Source organism: Palaemon carinicauda, chromosome 1 (genome assembly GCF_036898095.1).
Source record: "Palaemon carinicauda isolate YSFRI2023 chromosome 1, ASM3689809v2, whole genome shotgun sequence".
NCBI lineage: Eukaryota > Metazoa > Arthropoda > Malacostraca > Decapoda > Palaemonidae > Palaemon > Palaemon carinicauda.
This window is the reverse complement of record NC_090725.1, coordinates 117,436,699-117,457,132: the sequence shown is the minus strand read 5'-3', so window position 1 is coordinate 117,457,132 and position 20,434 is coordinate 117,436,699. Positions and strand designations below refer to the sequence as shown.

The 20,434-nt window shown below is 45.9% G+C and overlaps 1 protein-coding gene across 6 annotated transcripts in view; it reads right to left on the bottom strand.

Moving 5' to 3' along the window:
* CPT2 (Carnitine palmitoyltransferase 2) overlaps positions 1-19,932 on the bottom strand; it is a 421,879-nt gene extending 401,947 nt beyond the window's left edge. For 2 of the 6 annotated variants that reach the window (XM_068384285.1, XM_068384278.1), the window contains exon 1: positions 19,891-19,932. In XM_068384285.1, the coding sequence (XP_068240386.1) occupies positions 19,891-19,917 (27 nt within the window). In that variant the 5' untranslated portion in view covers positions 19,918-19,932. Of the gene's footprint in view, positions 1-17,980; positions 18,058-19,797; positions 19,834-19,890 lie in introns of those variants that run through there. The other 4 variants (XM_068384301.1, XM_068384293.1, XM_068384315.1 and 1 more) reach the window with 3 other exon arrangements.
* Positions 19,933-20,434: the final 502 nt, after the last annotated feature.

Genomic DNA, 20,434 nt, shown 5'->3' with positions numbered 1-20,434 from the left:
ATGATGCCGCAGCGGAGCTATCAGAGTCATCGACAGGTTGACCGATAGTCTGGTCTTGTTGAGCCCCCTTCTCAACAGACAGAACGGTGGGAAGACGTAGACGTCGATGTTGTCCCACCGTGTAGGAAGGCATCTTGCCAGAGTGCCTTGGGGTCTGGGACTGGGAGTAGTACAGCGGCAGCTTTAAATTCAAGGCTGTCGCAAACAGGTCCACAAGGTCAGGACTTGTTGGCTACCAGGGGGGGCCGAAGACCACTCGGTACTCTCTATCTGTGAGGCCTTGCTCAGACTGTCGGAGAGCACATTCCTTTGTCCGGAATGAAGCAAGCCGATAGGGTATTGAGTGGACTTCGGTTCATCTCAGTATCTCTACTGCAAGATGAGAAAGTTGTTATGAAAAGGTACCTCCCTGCTTGTTGAAACAAAAGGCACTACCGTGAAGTTGTCGTTCACGGAGTGACTCGCCAGGGTCTGTTGGAAGTGTTGAAGGGTCAGAATACAGCCTTCATTCCTAGCAGATTGATGTGGAGGTACCCTTCTGGTTCTGACCATAGACCTGATTCAGAAGGTAGGCCCCCCCCACCTTGTTTTGAAGAGTCCGAGAACAGCATCAAATGCGGGGGAAGGGCAAGAAGATCCATTCCCTTGCGAAGGTTTCTGTAGGTCAACTACCACTGCAGGTCCATTCGTTCTGCAGGTCCCAAAGGGACCAGAATATCCGGGGAATCATTGTCTTGATTCCACCTGGACTTGGGCCGCCAATGCAGGAGGAAAGGTGACCTAGGAGACATAACCAAGATTGGGCTGGAAGCTCTCCTCGTCTGAGGAAAGGTTCTGCGACTCTCCTCAGCCTTGCTATCCTGTCATCTGATGGGAAGGCTTGGAGATTGGATTCTAATATCATGCCTAATATCCCAGTTGTTGAGATGGAAGCAGAGAAGACTTCTCGAGAATTACCATGATCCCTAAATCATGGCGAAGTCCCAGAAGCTTGTCTCGGTGTCGAAGAAGGGTCGATTCCGAGACTGCCTGGGATAGCCAGTCATCCAGAAAACGAAGGAGACGGATGCCGCTCCTGTGTGGCCAGGAAGATAACGGGGTGAACATTCTGGTGGACGCCTGTGGTGCTCTGGAGAGATAGAAATACAGTACAGTGAACCCTCGCTACTTCGCGGTTCGACCATCGCGGATTCACCACCTCGCGGATTTTTTTCATAACCCATGTATATACATATATCGCGGATTTTCCGGAAATATAAAAAATACCGCGATGTGACCGATGGTGCGAGATTGGAGAAAGTAAGGAAAATTGAGTCATGATTGATTTTCAATATAAATGAAACATGTTATTTTTATTAATAAAATAAATTTTTGAATATACTTACCCGATAATCATGTAGCTGTCAACTCCGTTGCCCGACAGAATTCTATGGAGGGATACGCCAGCTATCACAATACTAGAAGGGGGTGTACTTACCAGCGCCACCTGTGGCCAGGTACTCAATCATTTGTTGTTGACACCTCCTCAATTATTCCTCGGTCCACTGGTTCTCTCTGGGGAGGAAAGGGAGGGTCGATTAAATCATGATTATCGGGTAAGTATATTCAAAAATTTATTTTATTAATAAAAATAACATTTTTCAATATTAAACTTACCCGATAATCATGTAGCTGATTCACACCCAGGGAGGTGGGTGAAAACCAGTGTACATGATTAAAGGATAGCTAAGTATCCCATATTTCATATAACAGTTATCTCAAATAACAATGAAATAATAAGTACCTGGTAAGGAAGTCGAATAGAACCGTTACTCTGCCTTTTATTTAAAGTTCGTCTTCCTTACTGAGCGCAGCGTTCCTCTTGGAGGCTGAATCAACCCAAAGGTGCCAAAGTACAAGGGGTTGCAACCCTACTAAAGGACCTCTACCAAACCTTTAACCCAGGCGCTTCTCAAGAATGAATAGACCACCCGCCAAATCCAAGGATGCGGAAGGCTTCTTAGCCTACCGTAACAACCATAAAAACAACAATAAAAGTATTCAAGAGAAAGGTTAAAAAGGTTATGGGATTAAGGGAATGTAGTGGCTGAGCCCTCACCTACTACTGCACTCGCTGCTACGAATGGTCCCAGGGTGTAGCAGTTCTCGTAAAGAGACTGGACATCTTTCAGATAAAATGATGCAAACACTGACTTGCTCCTCCAATAGGTTGCATCCATAATGCTCTGCAGAGAACGGTTTTTATTAAAGGCCAACGAAGTAGCTACAGCTCTTACTTCGTGGGTCCTTACCTTCAGCAATGCAAGGTCTTCCTCCTTTAAGTGAGAATGTGCTTCTCTGATCAGAAGCCTTATATAGTACGAAAGCCCATTCTTGGACATGGGTCTCGAGGGTTTCTTGATGGCACACCATAAGGCTTCTGACTGTCCTCGAATAGGTTTAGACCTCTTCAGATAATATTTGAGAGCTCTGACAGGGCAAAGAACTCTCTCTAGTTCGTTACCTACCATGTTGGAGAGGCTAGGTATTTCGAACGATCTAGGCCAAGGACGTGAAGGAAGCTCGTTCTTTGCTAGGAATCCAAGCTGAAAAGAACATGTTGCAGATTCGGTTGTGAAACCAATGTTCTTGCTGAAGGCATGAACCTCACTGACTCTCTTAGCTGTTGCAAGGCAAACGAGAAAAGCAGTCTTGAGGGTAAGATCCTTGAAGGAAGCTGACTGGAGAGGTTCGAACCTAGATGTCATAAGGAACCTTAAGACTACGTCTAGATTCCAGCCTGGAGTGGAAAGACGACGTTCTTTAGACGTCTCAAAAGACTTGAGAATGTCTTGAAGGTCCTTGTTGGAAGACAGGTCCAAACCCCTGTGGCGGAGAACTGAGGCCAACATGCTCCTATATCCTTTAATCGTAGGTGTTGAAAGGGATCTCTCATTCCTAAGATGAAGAAGGAAGTCAGCTATTTGGATCACAGAGGTATTGGTAGAGGATATTGAATTGGCTCTACACCAGCTTCGGAAGACCTCCCACTTAGACTGGTAGACTCTACGAGTGGAAATTCTTCTAGCTCTGGCAATCGCACTGGCTGCCTCCTTCGAAAAGCCTCTAGCTCTAGCGAATCTTTCGACAGTCTGAAGGCAGTCAGTCGAAGAGCGTGGAGGTTTGGGTGCAACCTGTCTACGTGTGGTTGACGTAGAAGGTCCACTCTTAGAGGTAGAGTCCTGGGGAAGTCGACTAGCCATTGAAGTACCTCTGTGTACCATTCTCTTGCAGGCCAAAGGGGAGCAACCAGCGTCAGCCGTGTCCCTTCGTGCGAGACGAATTTCTGCAGAACTTTGTTTATTATCTTGAACGGAGGGAATGCGTACAGGTCGAGATGGGACCAGTTCAGAAGAAAAGCATCCACATGAACCGCTGCAGGGTCTGGAACAGGGGAACAATAAAGCGGAAGTCTCTTGGTGATGGAGGTGGCAAACAGATCTATGGTAGGTTGACCCCACAAGGTCCAAAGTCTGTTGCACACACTCTTGTGGAGGGTCCATTCCGTGGGAATGACCTGATTCCTTCTGCTGAGGCGATCCGCTGAAACATTCATATCGCCCTGGATGAACCTCGTGACCAGTGTGAGGTTTAGACCTCTTGACCAAATGAGGAGGTCCCTTGCGATCTCGTAAAGGCTCCTCGAATGGGTCCCTCCTTGCTTGGAGATGTAAGCCAAGGCTGTGGTGTTGTCTGAATTCACCTCCACCACTTTGCCTAGCAGGAGGGACTTGAAGTTCAACAGGGCAAGATGAACTGCTAACAGTTCCTTGCAGTTGATGTGGAGTAATCCTTGTTCCTTGTTCCATACTCCTGAGCATTCCCGTCCGTCCAAGGTCGCACCCCAGCCCGAGTCCGATGCATCCGAGAAGAGATGAAGATGGGGGGTCTGGATGGCCAATGATAGACCCTCCTTGAGAAGGAGATTGTGCTTCCACCACAGGAGAGTGGTCTTCATCTCTTGGTTGATAGGGATAGAGACTGCTTCTAGAGTCGAGCCCTTGTCCCAATGAGCCGCAAGATGGAATTGAAGAGGGCGGAGGTGGAGTCTCCCTAGCTCGACAAACAGGGCCAGTGATGAGAGGGTCCCTGTGAGACTCATCCACTGTCTCACTGAGCAATTGCTCCTCTTCAGCATGCTCATGATGCACTCTAGGGCTTGGTTTATCCTGGGGGCCGATGGAAAAGCCCGAAAATCCCGACTCTGAATCTCCATTCCCAGGTACACAATGGATTGGGAGGGAATGAGTTGAGATTTCTCTATATTGACTAATAGACCTAGGTCTCTGATTAGATCTAAAGTCCAAGAGAGGTTCTCCAGACAACGACGACTCGTGGAGGCTCTCAACAGCCAGTCGTCTAGGTAGAGGGAGGCTCTGATGTTCGATAAGTGCAGGAATTTCGCTACATTCCTCATCAGATGAGTAAAGACCATAGGAGCTGTGCTTAGGCCAAAACACAGGGCTTGGAACTGATAGACAACCTTTCCGAAAACGAATCTCAGGAAAGGTTGGGAGTCTGGATGAATGGGAACGTGAAAGTATGCATCTTTCAAGTCCAAAGAGACCATCCAGTCCTCCTGTCTGACCGCTGCTAAGACCGACTTGGTCGTCTCCATTGTGAACGTCTGCTTGGTGACATACTCGTTGAGAGAGCTGACGTCCAGCACCGGTCTCCAACCTCCTGTCTTCTTGGCCACAAGAAAGAGACGGTTGTAGAAGCCCGGGGATTGATGGTCCCGGACTATAACCACTGCCTTCTTCTGCACAAGTAGCGACACCTCCTGTTGCAATGCTAGCCTCTTGTCCTCTTCTTTGTAGTTGGGAGAGAGGTTGATGGGCGATGTGGTCAGAGGCGGTTTGAGGCAGAATGGAATCCTGTAACCGTACCTCAGCCAACTGACAGACTGTGCGTCTGCACCTCTCTTCTCCCAGGCTCGCCAGAAGATCTTGAGTCTGGCTCCTACTGTTGTCTGGAGAATCTGAGAGTCAGTTCTTTCCCTTAGATGTCCTGGGTCCTTTCCTAGACTTGCTCCTGTGAGAGTCTGGACGGGAGCTTCCTCGGCTGGGGGCTCTACCACGAAAGGGCGGTATGAACCTCGTAGCCGGGGTATCAGCCACTGGGGAGCGATAAGTCTTGGGGACAGAGGTGGTAACCTTAGACTTACGAGCCGATGAGGCTACAAGATCGTGCGTGTCCTTCTGTATCAGGGCAGCCGACAAGTCCTTAACTAGCTCCTCGGGAAAGAGGAACTTTGAGAGTGGAGCAAAAAGGAGTTGTGACCGTTGGCACGGTGTAATGCTGGCGGAGAGGAAGGTACACAGTTGTTCCCTTTTCTTCAACACCCCTGATACAAATAACGACGCTAGCTCACCCGATCCATCTCTGATGGCCTTATCCATGCAGGACATAATTAGCATGGCAGAATCTTTGTCCGCAGGAGAGGTTTTCTTGCTGAGGGCTCCCAGGCACCAGTCGAGAAAGTTGAACATTTCAAAAGCTCTGAACAACCCTTTCAGAAGATGATCCAGGTCTGAGAAGGTCCAACAAACCTTCGAGCGTCTCATCGCAGTCCTCCGAGGCGAGTCCACCAGACTTGAGAAGTCAGCCTGGGCAGAGGCAGGTACTCCCAAGCCTGGTGCTTCCCCTGTGGCATACCAAACGCAACCTTTCGAAGCGAGCTTCGTTGGAGGGAACATGAAGGAAGTCTTGCCAAGGTGTTGTTTAGACTGAAGCCACTCCCCTAAGATCCTTAAAGCCCTCTTGGAGGATCTAGCTAGGACAAGCTTAGTATAGTTGGACTTAGCTTGTTGTACGCCCAGCGAAAACTCAGATGGAGGAGAGCGGGGAATAGCAGAGACGAAGTGGTCTGGGTAAATCTCCCTGAGTAGAGCCAAGACCTTTCGAAAATCAATCGACAATGGAGAAAGCTTAGACTCTTCCACGTCTGATGAGGGATCAAGGTGTGCCTCCTCATCATCCGACACTTCATCAGCAGAGGGTAGCGAAGCGATCGGACCAGAATGCTGAACCGCAGAGTCAGAACGGGTAGGAACAATAACAGAGGTTTCCTCTTCCTGAGGGAAAACCTGAGGCTCAGACTGCAAAGGCTGAACAACAGACGAAGCAGAAGGCAGGCGCATGGGTGAAGGAGGTTGACTCCTAGCAAGAGTTGAACCCAAGGATTGCACAAGCTGAGCGGAGGACGGAGGCGGAGTAGTCCGTTCCTGTTCCTGTGAGATGAGTGGAGCATGAAGAGGTTGAGGCTGCGCAGAACAAGGTAAAGTTCTCGCAAGCTGAGGCTCCTGAGGCGCAAGTCCAGGGTGTAGAGGAGCTTGCCTAGAGGAGGGTTGAGCTCGCTGCAGCGATGGTTGAGCAGACAGACTCACGGAGGGGAGAGGTTGTTGTACCCCAACCGAGAGTTGCACCACTGGTGGAGCAGCAAGGGGAGGCGGAGGAAGAGTGGAATAACTCTCCTGATCCCAAAGCAAGGGTTGCCTTAAAGAAGGCTGAGGCTGAACAACACTGGGAACAGCGAACTCCGAAAGTGGCTCAACATCGTACGCCTGGCAGATGGTGCTGCGACCAGGCGGAGCAGGTGCAGGCTGGGCGAGCACAGGCGGAGCGAGAACAGGTGGAGGGAGTGTAGGCGGAGGAGGAGGTGCAACACTCTCAGCCCGACACTCACGCATCAAGTCCGAAAGCTGAGCTTGCATGGACTGAAGCAGGGTCCACTTGGGGTCGGCAGAAACGATAACAGACTGAGGTAAAGTCACAGTCGGGCTCTGTTTAGGCAGAACCTTACTCCTCTTGGGCGGAGTACAGTCGACCGATGACTGAGGCGAGTCAGAGCTGAGCCAATGACTGCAACCTGGCTGAGCACTCGCTGACTGAACTCTACGTTTAAGCGGTCTCGAGACCTGAGACCAACGTTTCTTCCCTGCTAGTTGATCAGCGGACGAGAAGACGGGCTCAATCGTCTGCAGGTGGGAGTGACGGTCTAAGGAAGACACGCCCGCAACCACCGAGGATAATTCTGTGCGCCTAACAAGGCCTGTCGAACCCTTAAGCCCTTCGACATTGCTTCTCCCCTGGGCATGGGAGCTTGCAAGAGGTCCCGGACTGGGAGGACGACTGGCTCGCACAGAAAAATCCTCACGCACCACACTGGCACCACTAGCACTTGGCACTGCACCGACACTAGCACTCGTCACAGCACTGGCACTATTTCCACCCACTGCACTCTTGACCTTCAATTCTTTAACCTCGGCCATCAGAGACTTATGGTCACTTACCACTGATTCTACTTTATCTCCTAAAGCCTGAATAGCACGCAAAACAATTGACATATCAGGCGGAGGGCACACAGTAGGTTCGGGGGTAGCCACTACAGGGGTAGGAAAAGGTAGGGGATCATGAGGTGAGGAAAACATAGAAGAGTGAGAAGAACTTCTCCTAACTCTACCTCTCTCTAACTTAGATGAATATTTTAAAAGACGGACAAATTCCAATTCCGAAAGTCCGGTGCACTCCTCACATCGATTTTCTAATAGACAGGGCCTGTCCCTACAGTCAGAACAAGCGGTGTGAGGATCTACCGAGGCCTTCGGAATACGCCTATTGCAAGACCTACATCGTCTATGGGAGGGGGCTTGCGAAACGTCAGACATCTTGTTTCAAAGAGTTAGCCAAAGGGTGATCCAAAAACAAGCAAAAATTCATTAACCGTTAACCAGTATTATATAAAAGCTATCTAGCTAATATAAAAAGGATTCCAGTAAAGCGACAGCCGTTAATCTAAGAGAATACTTCACCAAATATCCATGAATAAACTCGAAGACCATAAGCGTATCCCAGAACGTCTAGCCGGAAGCACGACAGAGGAATAATTGAGGAGGTGTCAACAACAAATGATTGAGTACCTGGCCACAGGTGGCGCTGGTAAGTACACCCCCTTCTAGTATTGTGATAGCTGGCGTATCCCTCCATAGAATTCTGTCGGGCAACGGAGTTGACAGCTACATGATTATCGGGTAAGTTTAATATTGAAAATTTGAGGAGCAACAAAGATATCATTTGTTAGAGAGATAGAGAGAGGTAAGGAATGGGAGGTACAGTAGTGAAAAGTAGCCCACAGAGAAAGAGGTAGAGAGAGAGAGAGAGGTAGAGAGAGAGAGAGAGAGAGAGAGAGAGAGAGAAAGAGAGAGAGAGAGAGAGAGAGAGAGAGAGAGAGAGAGAGAGAGAGAGAGAGAGAGAGAGATAGGTAGAGAGAGAGAGAGAGAGAGAGATAGAGGGGGGTTTAAATGTAATAAACAAAAAAATTTGATAGGTTATAACATATTGGTGCTTATGTAATATCAACTGTATACTGTAGACGGTTTGAATAAGTTAAGAAATGGTATAAACGATACTTTGTTAGTGTATTCGTACACACTCAAGAGCGGCAGCTAGATGACAGCTGATCTAATCACAGCCAAAAGTAAAACAAAAAGAAGTCAACAATACTCGATTTTTAAAACACCTGAAATTTAAAAACAAAAGTACAGGCTTTCTTAATGTGCAATTAACTATTTAAAGAGTGGCAATTTTCTAGAATAAAATGATATTTCCCAAAAAGTAGTGGTTTGCTGATGAAATCGGATGCCGTATTTTTAGCTATGATTGAAATGGATGTAGACTCGGCCTAATTTTTTCGTTTCGTATTTATTTGACACTAAGAAAACTAATTTTAGTTTCTTCATCTAAATGTAAGTATTGTATAACACGAAGAGAGAGAGAGAGAGAGAGAGAGAGAGAGAGAGAGAGAGAGAGAGAGAGAGAGAGAGAGAGAGAATGAATCAGCTGTTGTAATCAAATGGCGTGTTTTTGTTTCGTGAGAATTTCATCGCCACGACTATAACAACAACATACAGTACTGAACTTTACAGTATTTTACAGACTACTGTAATATGTTAAAGTAAAATATTTGTAATCTATTTTATATGAAATGGGGCTATTTTTTTTTTTTTTTAAATTTACATTTACGTATGTAAAACAACTCTCTCTCTCTCTCTCTCTCTCTCTCTCTCTCTCTCTCTCTCTCTCTCTCTCTCTCTCTCTCTCGTAGATTGTTTTCCTGCTTTGCTACGTATGTATGATTTTATATAGATACGGTAAATAATATTTGTAATAACATATTTTATAAAAGCTTTTACTGTAATATCATTATTTATCACTTTCATCATGCGCGTTAAATTCCTTAGTTTGTTTACTGAGCGTACTTTATGACGCCGTCGTTTCAGGCGGTGTCATAAAGAAAAACATTTCATTTGGAAGTCCTAAGAAAAATTAAGTAAAACATTAGTAATAACCAAATCAACATACTGTACTGAATAATCAATATAATTGATGCAAAAACTAACCTATACACAGATATGTAAATGCGTTTGTTTCTTCATTATAATCAGAGATAAACGTAAACAAAACATTGGTTGCCATTTTTTATCATGCTTTTTGGCGTGTTTAGGAAACGCATGATATAAAGTCGCCTTTAATATTTGTGCCTGTTTTAGTTTAGGGTACGTTAGTACATGCATTAAGTGTTCTGTACATTAAAGGGTAGTTTATTAACAGTAATACGTACAAGGGAAGGTTTTAAAAGTCTGAATATACATGTTAAATAAATAGGTAAATATGGTGTCACTACTTCGTGGATTTTCACCTATCGCGCCCGCGTCTGGAACCTATCTACCGCGATAAACGAGGGTTCACTGTACCTTGAACTGGTATATCTTGTTGTCTAGGCTGAATTTCAAGTACTTCCTGGAAGACGGATGGATTGGGATCTGGAAGTACCCGTCCTGCAGATCCGGTGTGCACATGAAGTCTTGTGGTCTCACTACAAGCCTGATTGACTCTGCTGTTCCACGCTGAACGAAGTTTGTTCGACAAACTTGATCAGGGCTGAGAGGTCGAGACAGGTCTCCAGCCTTCAGACGCTTTCTTACAAGAAAGAGTTGACTGAAGAAGCCGGGGGGGGGGAGCCGTCGATGACCTTTGGAGAGCATCCTCCTGGAGCATGGTCTCGATTTCTGCCCGAAGGGCTAGCTCCTTTGCCGATCCCATGGCATAGGAGCTCAGCGACACTGGATTCGCTGCCAGTGGAGGTAGAGATGTAAAAAACGGGACGCGATATCCTTGGCTGATCACAGAGATCGTGCAGGAATCGGCCCCGAGTTGCTGCCACCTGAGCGCGCAACCTTAGGCATCCCCCCACTGGGGAACATGCAGGGGGGTTGCCAATCCTAGCGTTTGCAGCCTCGGCCGCTCCCTCAGGATTATTGCCTCCCCAGGAGGACTTCCCGCCCTTCTTGTCTCTTGACAGGAGGGGGCTGCTCTTTAGACACCTTGTCTTAGCTGCCGGGGCCGGTTCCCATGTCCTAGGCTGACAAGGCTGTTGTTGAGGCGCTGGAGGCTTGTAGGGTCTGGATGTAAGCGCCTTTGGAGGAGCGAATCGTGATTCAACTTTCTCCACCTCTCAGCTGTCCGTTCCCCGTCCTTGGGCTCAAAACAAGGTCTTTCCAAGGGTGGAAGAGTGTCTGAGCTTGCCGACATCCATGGTTGGGACTTCCGAGAGGAACCTCTCGGTCACTGCATCTCAATGCTTCAACATCGAGTTTGCCCACAAGTTCGAAACTTGGTGAGCCGGGAAACGATGGTGCTCGTGCCCAAGAGGAGGATAGTTTCCATGACCTTTCTGGAGCTCTCCTTGGACAAATTCTCGGATCGCAACAGGATGCCCAGAGATCCAAGCCAGACGACCAGCCACGAAGTGGCCTGCATGACACACTTTGCGGCTTTCTCCTGGCTTAAGATCTCCGAAGACGAGAATGTCACCTGCCGGGCGGAGAATTTCTCGAGAGAAAAACTCCCTGGTAAGACCCTTCCACGGAATGTTGGAGAGGAAGGGCTAAACTAGGTTCCCCCATGATCTCGAAGTACCTCCTCTGCTGACGGCTGACAGACGCAGTGTCAGCGACTCCCGCTGGGAGGAAGGGAATCGAACGATCCTGAGGAGTAGAGATGATGGGGCCTGCCTGAAAAGGAGAAGAATGTTGCCCAGACCTCTCTGAAGATTCTTCCTGCTCTTGCACGTGCCATGCTCTGCGTTTACGGGGTAAAGATCGTGATCTGGAAGTACGTGCTCCAGAAGACTTGCCAGGTTGCCCGTGTTGCAAAAACCCGACGGGAATCGCGGTCGAAATCACCCTGGCGCTCGCGCGATGGCAAATTGTTGGTTCGCGCGCAGGCGAACGTGGGTGCGCCCGCGCGCAGGCGAAAGTGCATGTGGACGCGCAGGTGAGGGCGAGCGAGGTTGTAAGGGCGAGCGCTGGAGGTCGGGCGAGCGATGGCGCGTTGGTGCGTTTTGGCGAGCGACGGCTCGCACGATGGAATACCATTGGTTCGCGCACGGGCGAACACGGGTGAGCATGTGCGCGGGCGAGCGCAGGCGGCTGGGGGACCGATGGCATGTAAGCGAGCGATGGCGCGCTGACGAGCGATGGCGCGTCTTGGCGAGCGATGGCTCATAGGCGGGCGAAGGCGCATTGGCAAGTGATGGCGCGTTGTCGAGCGGTGGCGCGTAGCGACCGATCGCGTACAGGAGAGTTAACGCGTGGGCGCGTAGGAAACCTACGACGATTGAAGCGTTGGCGCGTTGAAAACACTTGCACGCAGGCGAAGGATCGCGCGGGCGTGTTGGAGATCTCTGGCGCGTAAGGAGAGCCCAGGATTGCCTGTGAGTGGCCGTGCGCTAGCTTAGGTGTCTCCTGGGCGGCGCGGTGTTAAGTGGAAGCATGCTGGCGCGTTGGTGCGCTGGAACTGGAACCACGCGTGGGCGCGCTTGGCGCGAAACTTCAGAAGGGCGCTGCGAGTCCAGAAGAACCTGTGAGCGCCTGTGCGCTAGCGTAGGAACTTCTTGGACTGCGCGCGACTAGGCAGGAACCAGGTGATCGTAGGAGCGTGGCCAGAAGATATGCGCGGCCAGACGATATCAGCGAGGGTGCAGAACCAGAGAGATCGTCGGCGAGGAGGCGAAGGAATAAACTCCTTGCCTGCGCCCAGATCCGAAGATCGTGGGCGAACGTTGGCGCGTATTGCGCACATCAGGAAAGGGGGCACAGATGCGCGCTGGCGAGCAGGTGAACGTGGAGTTCAGTGAAGAAATAATCTCCCTGCTTGCGCACAGATCCGGAGATCGTGGGCGCGAGGGCGAACGTTGGCGCACATCAGAAAAGGGCGATCAGATGTGCGCCGGCGAGCAGGCGATCGTGGGCGTTCAGGAGACCATAGGTGCACATGGCGCGTGGCCGCACAGAAGGTCTCAGAAGAGTTGGCGATCTGGAGTTGATTCAGCAGAAGTCTGGTCCACAGCAGGAGAGCATTTACGAACTACAGTGAACCCTCGCTACTTCGCGGTTTGACCATCGCGGATTCACCACTTCGCGGATTTTTTCCATAACCCATATATATACAGTAATATATATATATATACATATGTATGCATGTATTTATGTATATATGTATGTATGTATATATGTAGGTATGTATATATATATATATATATATATATATATATATATATATATATATATATATATATATATATATATATATATATATATATATATACACACACACACACATATATATCTAAAGTAGGAAGATGTGATGAAGTTCTAAGGGAAAAGTATGGGAAATATGTCTGGGTAATAAGCAAAGCTCTACCTCCAGTTTGTTTCTTCATTATGATCAGAGATAAATGTAAACAAAACATTGGTTGCCATTTTTTATCATGCTTTTTAGCGTGTTTAGGAAACGCATGATATAAAATCGCCTTTAATATTTGTGCCTGTTTTAGTTTAGGGTACTGTAGTACATGCATTAAGTGTTCTGTACATTAAAGGGTAGTTTGTTAACAGTACTACGTACAAGGGAAGGTTTTAAAAGTCTGAATATATATGTTGAATAAATAGGTAAATATGGTGTCACTACTTCGCGGATTTTCACCTATCGCGGCCGCGTCTGGAACCTATCTACCGCGATAAACGAGGGTTCACTGTACTGCGCAGGAGAACGAGGTTGCACAGGTAAAAAAAACCTGGCACTAAATGGATTTACTCACATTGTGAGATAAGCCCTTTGCCCCGAAGGGACCGGTGCCTGTTTGGAAAACGGGGTGGAGAGGCGCCCACTGCGCTTCTGCGTCCAGGAACGGAGAAGGAAGACAAGAAGATCTGGCAGGTGTCGGAGATCGCGAACGAACTGCCGACAGGTCTAGCGAAGCAGCTGCAACTGTCTGTTCTTGTCGAGGAGGATCCTCTGCGGCGGAAGATGAAGACGACCACGGACAGGAGCACCATCATCAGTCCTCCGAAGAGGAGTCTCTGTTAGTGAACTCCCCCGAGGGGGAGAGACACTCGCAGGAGAGACCGTTGGACTCAGCTGCCCCCTCGAAGATGTTTGAAGGGGGGAACTGAGCCTTCAGCAACAACAGCAGGGGAGTCCTCCGAAGAGGAGTCTCTATGAGTGTCCTCTCTCGCGAACGAGAGAGGTGAACACTCCGTAGAAGAGACAGGAAGAACTGATGAAGGGCCGTTGGATCAGCAAGCTGACCATAAAGAGCAACCCTCCGAAGAGGAGCTCCTGCAGCTGCTCATCCCCTTGAGCGTAGCTGTAAGTGTGACCGCTCAGCACCAAGAGCATAATCGCACGAACTCCATGGTCCGGCTTTGCAACCGCTCGGCCCCTTGAGCATGGTTACAAAAGCGGACGCTCAGCACCAAGAGCATAACCGCCCGAGGACCAGAAATTATTAAGGTAAGAGAAGATGCACCCCCCTGAAGGGGAAAAAACTCATACCTGGGAAGGGAACCTCCCTCGGAAGGGAAGTTACCCACCCATGGAGGCAAACCTCCTGAGCGTTCTAAATGAACTAAGGAGCTGACAGTTGTCATGGGAGAACTTCTAGGAGAAGGGAACCCGCCCATGACGAAGTCGTAGAGGAGGTGGCAACAGCAGACTCCCCAGGCCCCAACAGGACAGCTCTGCTTCGTTGGCACATTAGGCAAACGAAAAATTAGATAGTTAACTGTGAAAATAAAACAATTAGTTAACATTAATTCCCCCGGGGGAACTCCAAAGAGGAACCCCTACAGGAAAAGAACATAAGAATTACGCACCAGGAATGCGCCCTCCTCCCCCACTGACGCTCACGGTAAGGGGGGGATGGCGGAGAACTGTAACAAAACAGAATTATAACAATTATAATTATGTAATTCATCTAAGAATGTTCATTAATAGTAAGAACGAATGAACCCCGAAGGGAAGCGTCCTACACAGAAGCTGAAAAGTTAACAAATACAATTAGATTTAATTAAAAATAATTGAGACAAAATAAACGGAGTAGCAACTCATCCCGCAACGGGAAGGAAGCTACCGTAATACGTAGAGGAAATAAAAGGGTGAACGACCTCAAGGAGAGAGAAAGAGACCGTAGTCAAACTAAACTCCCATGTTCCCTACACTGATAGACCAAGTTCCACGTAGGGAAGGAGGAACAGCGGAGAAACATATTAATAAATAAAGTCCAGCGATGACGATTCCCCACGGCACCCGCCGAAGGGAGACCGAAGGACCAAGGGAGAGATCGCGACCCATGAAATGTCACCGTGGTGGCCTGGGACCACACGGAGAAGTTGTCGTACAAATGAGTGGACTTCCTACACACACACAGCACAAACACTGAAAAGGAAACTTACTGTATTTCTATACTCAAATATATACATAAACATAAGAATGTTTACATATATATTAAGTATAAGAAAAGTAAGTAATTAAGTAAGACAAAACATTAATGGCTGCCATGCGAGGACGGGATAGAGACGTCTGTTCATCGTCCGAGCCAAAAGTGAAGTGAAGCAGTTCACCAGTGTGTGAGGGGTGGAGGGGTAGCTAGCAACCACTCCCCTACCCCCTTGCTAACTAGCGCGGGGGTAATACACCCTCGTTAAAATTCTAATGGCTCATCATTTCAGGTACGCCGAAAGTAAACCCTATGTAAATAGCGTGGTTTGTATTTCGGTTATGGAACAAATCCCGCTTGGACTTCTTCTTCCGCTGTCGCAAAAACCTCTCCCATTGGGGGGAAGACCACTCCCTACACTTGTTGACACCATCACACTGTTGACCTCAGCAAGAAGGACAAAAGGCGTGAGGATCAGTCTCGACCGCCGACATAAATGTTCCACATGGGCGGTCGGAGAGTCCAGGGCAGGTGCGCATGGTCGCTGAAGTCAACTTCACACACACTCAGTCTAAGAAAAAAGAGAAAACAAAAAGCGTTAATGGCTGCCAATTGTCAGTGAGGATGAAGAACAGCAATGTCCATTCACCATCCGAGCCGAAAGCAAAGTGAGCTCAATCACAGGTGTGTGTGAGGGGGGAGCAGTAGCAAGCTACCCTCCCTAACCCCTGCTAACTAGCGGTGTGGGTAGTTAACCCCCGTTAAAAATTATTGGCTCGTCATTTCAGCTACGCCGAAAGTCATACCTCTATTAAATACTGTGGTTTGTATTCCTATTACGGAACAAACAAGAATTACAATTAATTAATTTAGCAGACAAAATAAACTACTCAGGAGAACCACTCAACCCTCCGTGAGAAATGAGTTCCCCGAGAGGGAGTGGCAAGCTCATCCTCCGCTGGCAAGCTGAGTCGTAGCTGAAATGTTAAATTACAAATAGATATTCACTTAATTCATGAAGAAAACCATTCGGAAGTGCAATCTATCCCATGAACGGGAAAGATATACCCCTCGCAGAGTATCTGCCGGCTGCCCACATACAGTGAGCGGCGTTGTCAATGAGAAAGAGCAAGACCAAAGTCAAGCTCTGTGAAGGCCACAAGAAGGTTCCCTCTAAGAACACGTAGAGGGGAGGGCGACAATAACAGCCGAACAGAGGAGTATCCAAACAATGACGACTATCCTGCGGTGGCGGCCAAGTCACTCAGAAGGCCACCCGCCTACGTGATGACCATTGTCCAAGGGAGGAAGGTCGTAAGGGAAGGTTCTCCGCTTTTGAGAACCTGCCACACTACGCTGCTACACAAACAGCAACATTCACAGTAAAGAAAGATCAAAATATATATAAAAAATGTTTTCATATATACTGTACTGATTAGAAAAAAAAAATTAAAAAGTAAAGGGGAGAGTGACCATCTCCCTCCCTGAGCCAAAAGTAAAGTGAAGTACAGTCCCAGGTGTGTGAGTGAGAGGGGTAGCTACTAACCCCCAACCCACTGCTATCTAGCGGTATGGGTGGTTAACCTTCGCTAAAAGTCTAATGGCTCATCTTTCGGCTTCGCCCAAATTAATACTCCAATAGATAGGGTAGGTTTGTATTCCAGTTACAGAGCAAAAAATATTTTAAAAAACATCAAAACAGATATTTCATAAATAAACTATAAAAAGACTTATGTCAGCCTGTTCAACATATAAACATTTGCTACAAGTTTGAACTTTCAAAGTTCTACTGATTCAACTACCTGATTAGGAAAATCATTCCACAACTTGGTCACAGCTGTAATAAAACTTCTAGAATACTGTGTAGTATTGAACCTAAGTATTTACTTACTGTATTTGCTTTTTTATCATAATCAAGGATTATTGGGTTTATTTTTCAATAATGATCTAGCTGATATTTTGATTAAAAGTATAGCGTAAATTCTCAAAAGTCATGCGTAATGAACTGCATCTTTTATTGAGCGAAGACAGTTCAAAGACTAGTTTCACCGACTCTTGTCATATTTACAAAGTGAAATAAAAGATTTAGTACTAAGTGGCAAATTAAGATCAACGCCTGTCTGAAGCAAAAATGAAAAAGTATCACCGGTTTTGCTGCATACTGTACACACAGTATACTGTATTACAGTAATAGATACTACAGTATCAGAAAGGGTTGTTAGATAGGAACAACAGTGTTGTTAACAGTATTAATGGGAGCCTTTGTATGTCAGTGGCCAGTTCCTCCACTGCATAAAAAAATGGACACCAATTAACTTAATCTTCAACCCCCCCCCCACCTAACCTACAAGCCGTATCATTATCTACTTCCTTAACGGGGGAGGTAACGACCCCCTGCAACCCCCCTTACACTGCCATATTCTTAGTTAGTCATAATACATATAGGTGGCCGCTAACCTACATACATCCCAATACTTATACTGCAATATAAACCCCTAACCCCACAGAAGACCGGGGGCTGACTGTATTGGGTTTTAGTAAATATATATAAAAAATACAATCAATTACACTCATACAAACCCAATTTTACTCGTAATGAATATTATACTATTCTACAATTTTATCTTAAAATTTATAAGTCATACAAGGGGCATTCAGGGAAGTAGTCCCAGAGAAACTCTAAAGTGGGATAGGCTGACATCAAATAGTGAATTGCCGAAGTAACCACCAATTTTTTTGGAAAAATGTGAGGTGATCATTGTCTATAGTTAGAGGTTTTGTATTTTTAGTTCTAAAGATTCCTTCTAATAGTGTTCTCTTATGGCCCAATGTCGATTTAATTAGCCTACCGGGAGCCACCGGTGTTTGCTATAAGTCTTTGTCATAACTATGCAATCTTTGAATAGTTATACAGTATATTGTTGTGACAGACATTAAGAGCAATCTTTCTTTTGTGGAGTTTTTGTTGGGTACTCCTATACAGAATACGCCGGTATAACCTAATTGGGTTTCAAAATAAAACCATACAAATAAAATACAAAGTAAACTATCGTACTCATGACCAATGATATTGAATATATATACCAATACTTGAGTCACTGAAAAATTAATTCACAAAACATTTAATTAATAAAACAAATAAAACCATTGGTCTCTTACTTTCACAATCTATCAAAGATTACGACTAAGCCTTCTACGTTCTACCCAACAGAATAGGAAAATGAAAAGTTGTAAACATAGGTAACTTCCAGCGGTAGATTCTATCATATGAAAGTTCCTCGCCGTTTTATTATTATAGAGTCCTTTCAATACACGTCATCAAACTTCCGGTCCGCCATCTTGGAGGGCACACAAAGACGCGTTCAGTGAATAGCTATGGTTGAGCTGTTGAATATTTAGCCATTTCATCACATTCACATTCACACAATGCCCAGTTTTTGCGCTATTGTTGGCTGTGGGAATCGAGGACGAAGAGATGACAAGAGTTTCTACCGCATACCGGCAGTTATTCAGAATCAGGACAAAGATACAGAAGAATTATCCAAGTGCAGACGTGACTTGTGGTTGACCAGAATATCACGGGCTGATCTACGTGAATCCTCACTACCCTAAGCACGTATCTGTTCTGATTATTTCATATCAGGTCAGTCTCGGCTAGGCCCTAAAAGTATCATTCTTCCTGTGTAAACATTCTATATCCGATCGCATGGGTGACTTCAAAAGTATCATCGTCAGTTCAGTGTGTAGTGTGTGTGGGGGAGGGGGCATCTCAATTTTCAAACATCAAAAGGGGCATCTCAGATTTACAAAACAAAAATTAAAAGCGCCCATATTGGCTATATTAACAAAGGCTACTTACCTAGGTCTCTCTTTCGCCAAGGTGCTCATGCCTATATATAATTAAGTGTATATTTATATTTATTTTAATTTGTGTATTAAATTGTGCAGACATACAGGCCTATGTGATGAATAAACATTGATTATAAATAATAATAATTTCTGAAAGCTGGTTTAATCCGAAGGGGTCTTCAGCTTATATATGAAACATCGAAAAAATAATTAAACTTGTGCATTTAATTGCAAGGAGGCAAAACGATCATCCAAGAGCATTACAATAGAGTTTGTCCATCATATGTTTATATGTATATAAGAAATTATAGCATTTGTAACCAAACACAAACACAATGGTTAGGCATGAACTGATAAAGATTTGACATAATAATGCAAAACTTTTACATACATTTTGACAATAAAAATTATAATACACAAGGTTAGGCTAAATGATCAATATTAGCATTATAATTATAAACACTCTCTTCATCGGCCCAGTGTTTATCTAATTTTGGACTTAAAAGCATTAAAGGGAAAAACAACAAATTCTGGAAGCAGATTATTCAATGGAAATGTATGCCCACTCATGTTCTGGGTTGGCCGACAGTACCAAGTAGTTCACCATATCAATGTATGAAATACTGGGAAAATCCTCAATATTTTGACCGAATGAATTCTGCATCTGGTATGGATCTAGGCCATCAATTAGATCGAGTTTCTGCTTGTAAAAACGCTTATCATCACCCGACAATTGTTTGACAAAGTCGCTCTCATTGTCCATATTCGCTGTAGCAGCCGCCATGTTTTCGCTTTGTATGCCCTCCAGCATGGCCGCCGGCGATTCCCAGTGACGTCATTGAAAGCACTCTATTATGATTGCTTGCTAAGCTACAACCCTAGTTGGAAAAGCAGAAGGCTATAGATATACCCAAGGGCTCAAACAGTCAAAGTATCTCTGTGAGGAAATGAAATGAAGAAGTAAATTAGCTACAAGAGACGTAATGGACAATTAAAATAAAATATTTCGAGAACATTAACATTAAATCAATTTTTCATATACAAACTATAAAAATTCAAAATAACAGGAGTAAGAAAAATATAGAGAATAGTGTGCCCGATTGTACCCTCAAGCAAGAGAACTCTACCCCAAGACAGTGGAAGCTCATGGTACAGAGGCTATGGAACTATAGATCAATGGTTTGATTTCGGAGTGTCCTTCTCCTAGAAGAGCTGCTTACCATAACTAAATAGTCTCTTTTACCCATATCAAGATGAAAGTAGTCACTGAACAACCATAGTGCAGTGGTTTACCCCTTGAGCGAAAAGGAATCGTTTGGTAATCTCGTTGTTGTAAGTGCATAGGGACAGAGGAGACTGTGGAAAGAATAGGCCAGACTATTCGGTGTATGTGTAGGCTAAGGGAAAATGAACCATAACGAGAGAGGGATCCAATGTAGTACTGTCTGGCCAGTCCAAGGACCCAATAACTCTCTAGTGGTAGTATCTCAATGGGTGGTTGGTGCCCTGGCCAACCTACTACCTTCAACCCCAGTTAAATTAAGCACAGATTGTCATTCATGAATTTTGTAAGAGCCAAAAAATGTACAAAAATGTAAATTCCAATAACTATTTTCCGCCGATAAGTATAAGAAATTGTAAATTTCAACAGTTACTATTAGGTCTATGATAACGAAATGCACAGCCATCTAAAACTATTATTATTATTTGTATTAATAGCAAAGCTACAACTTCTTTCCCACCGTTATCCTTACAAAATGGGTC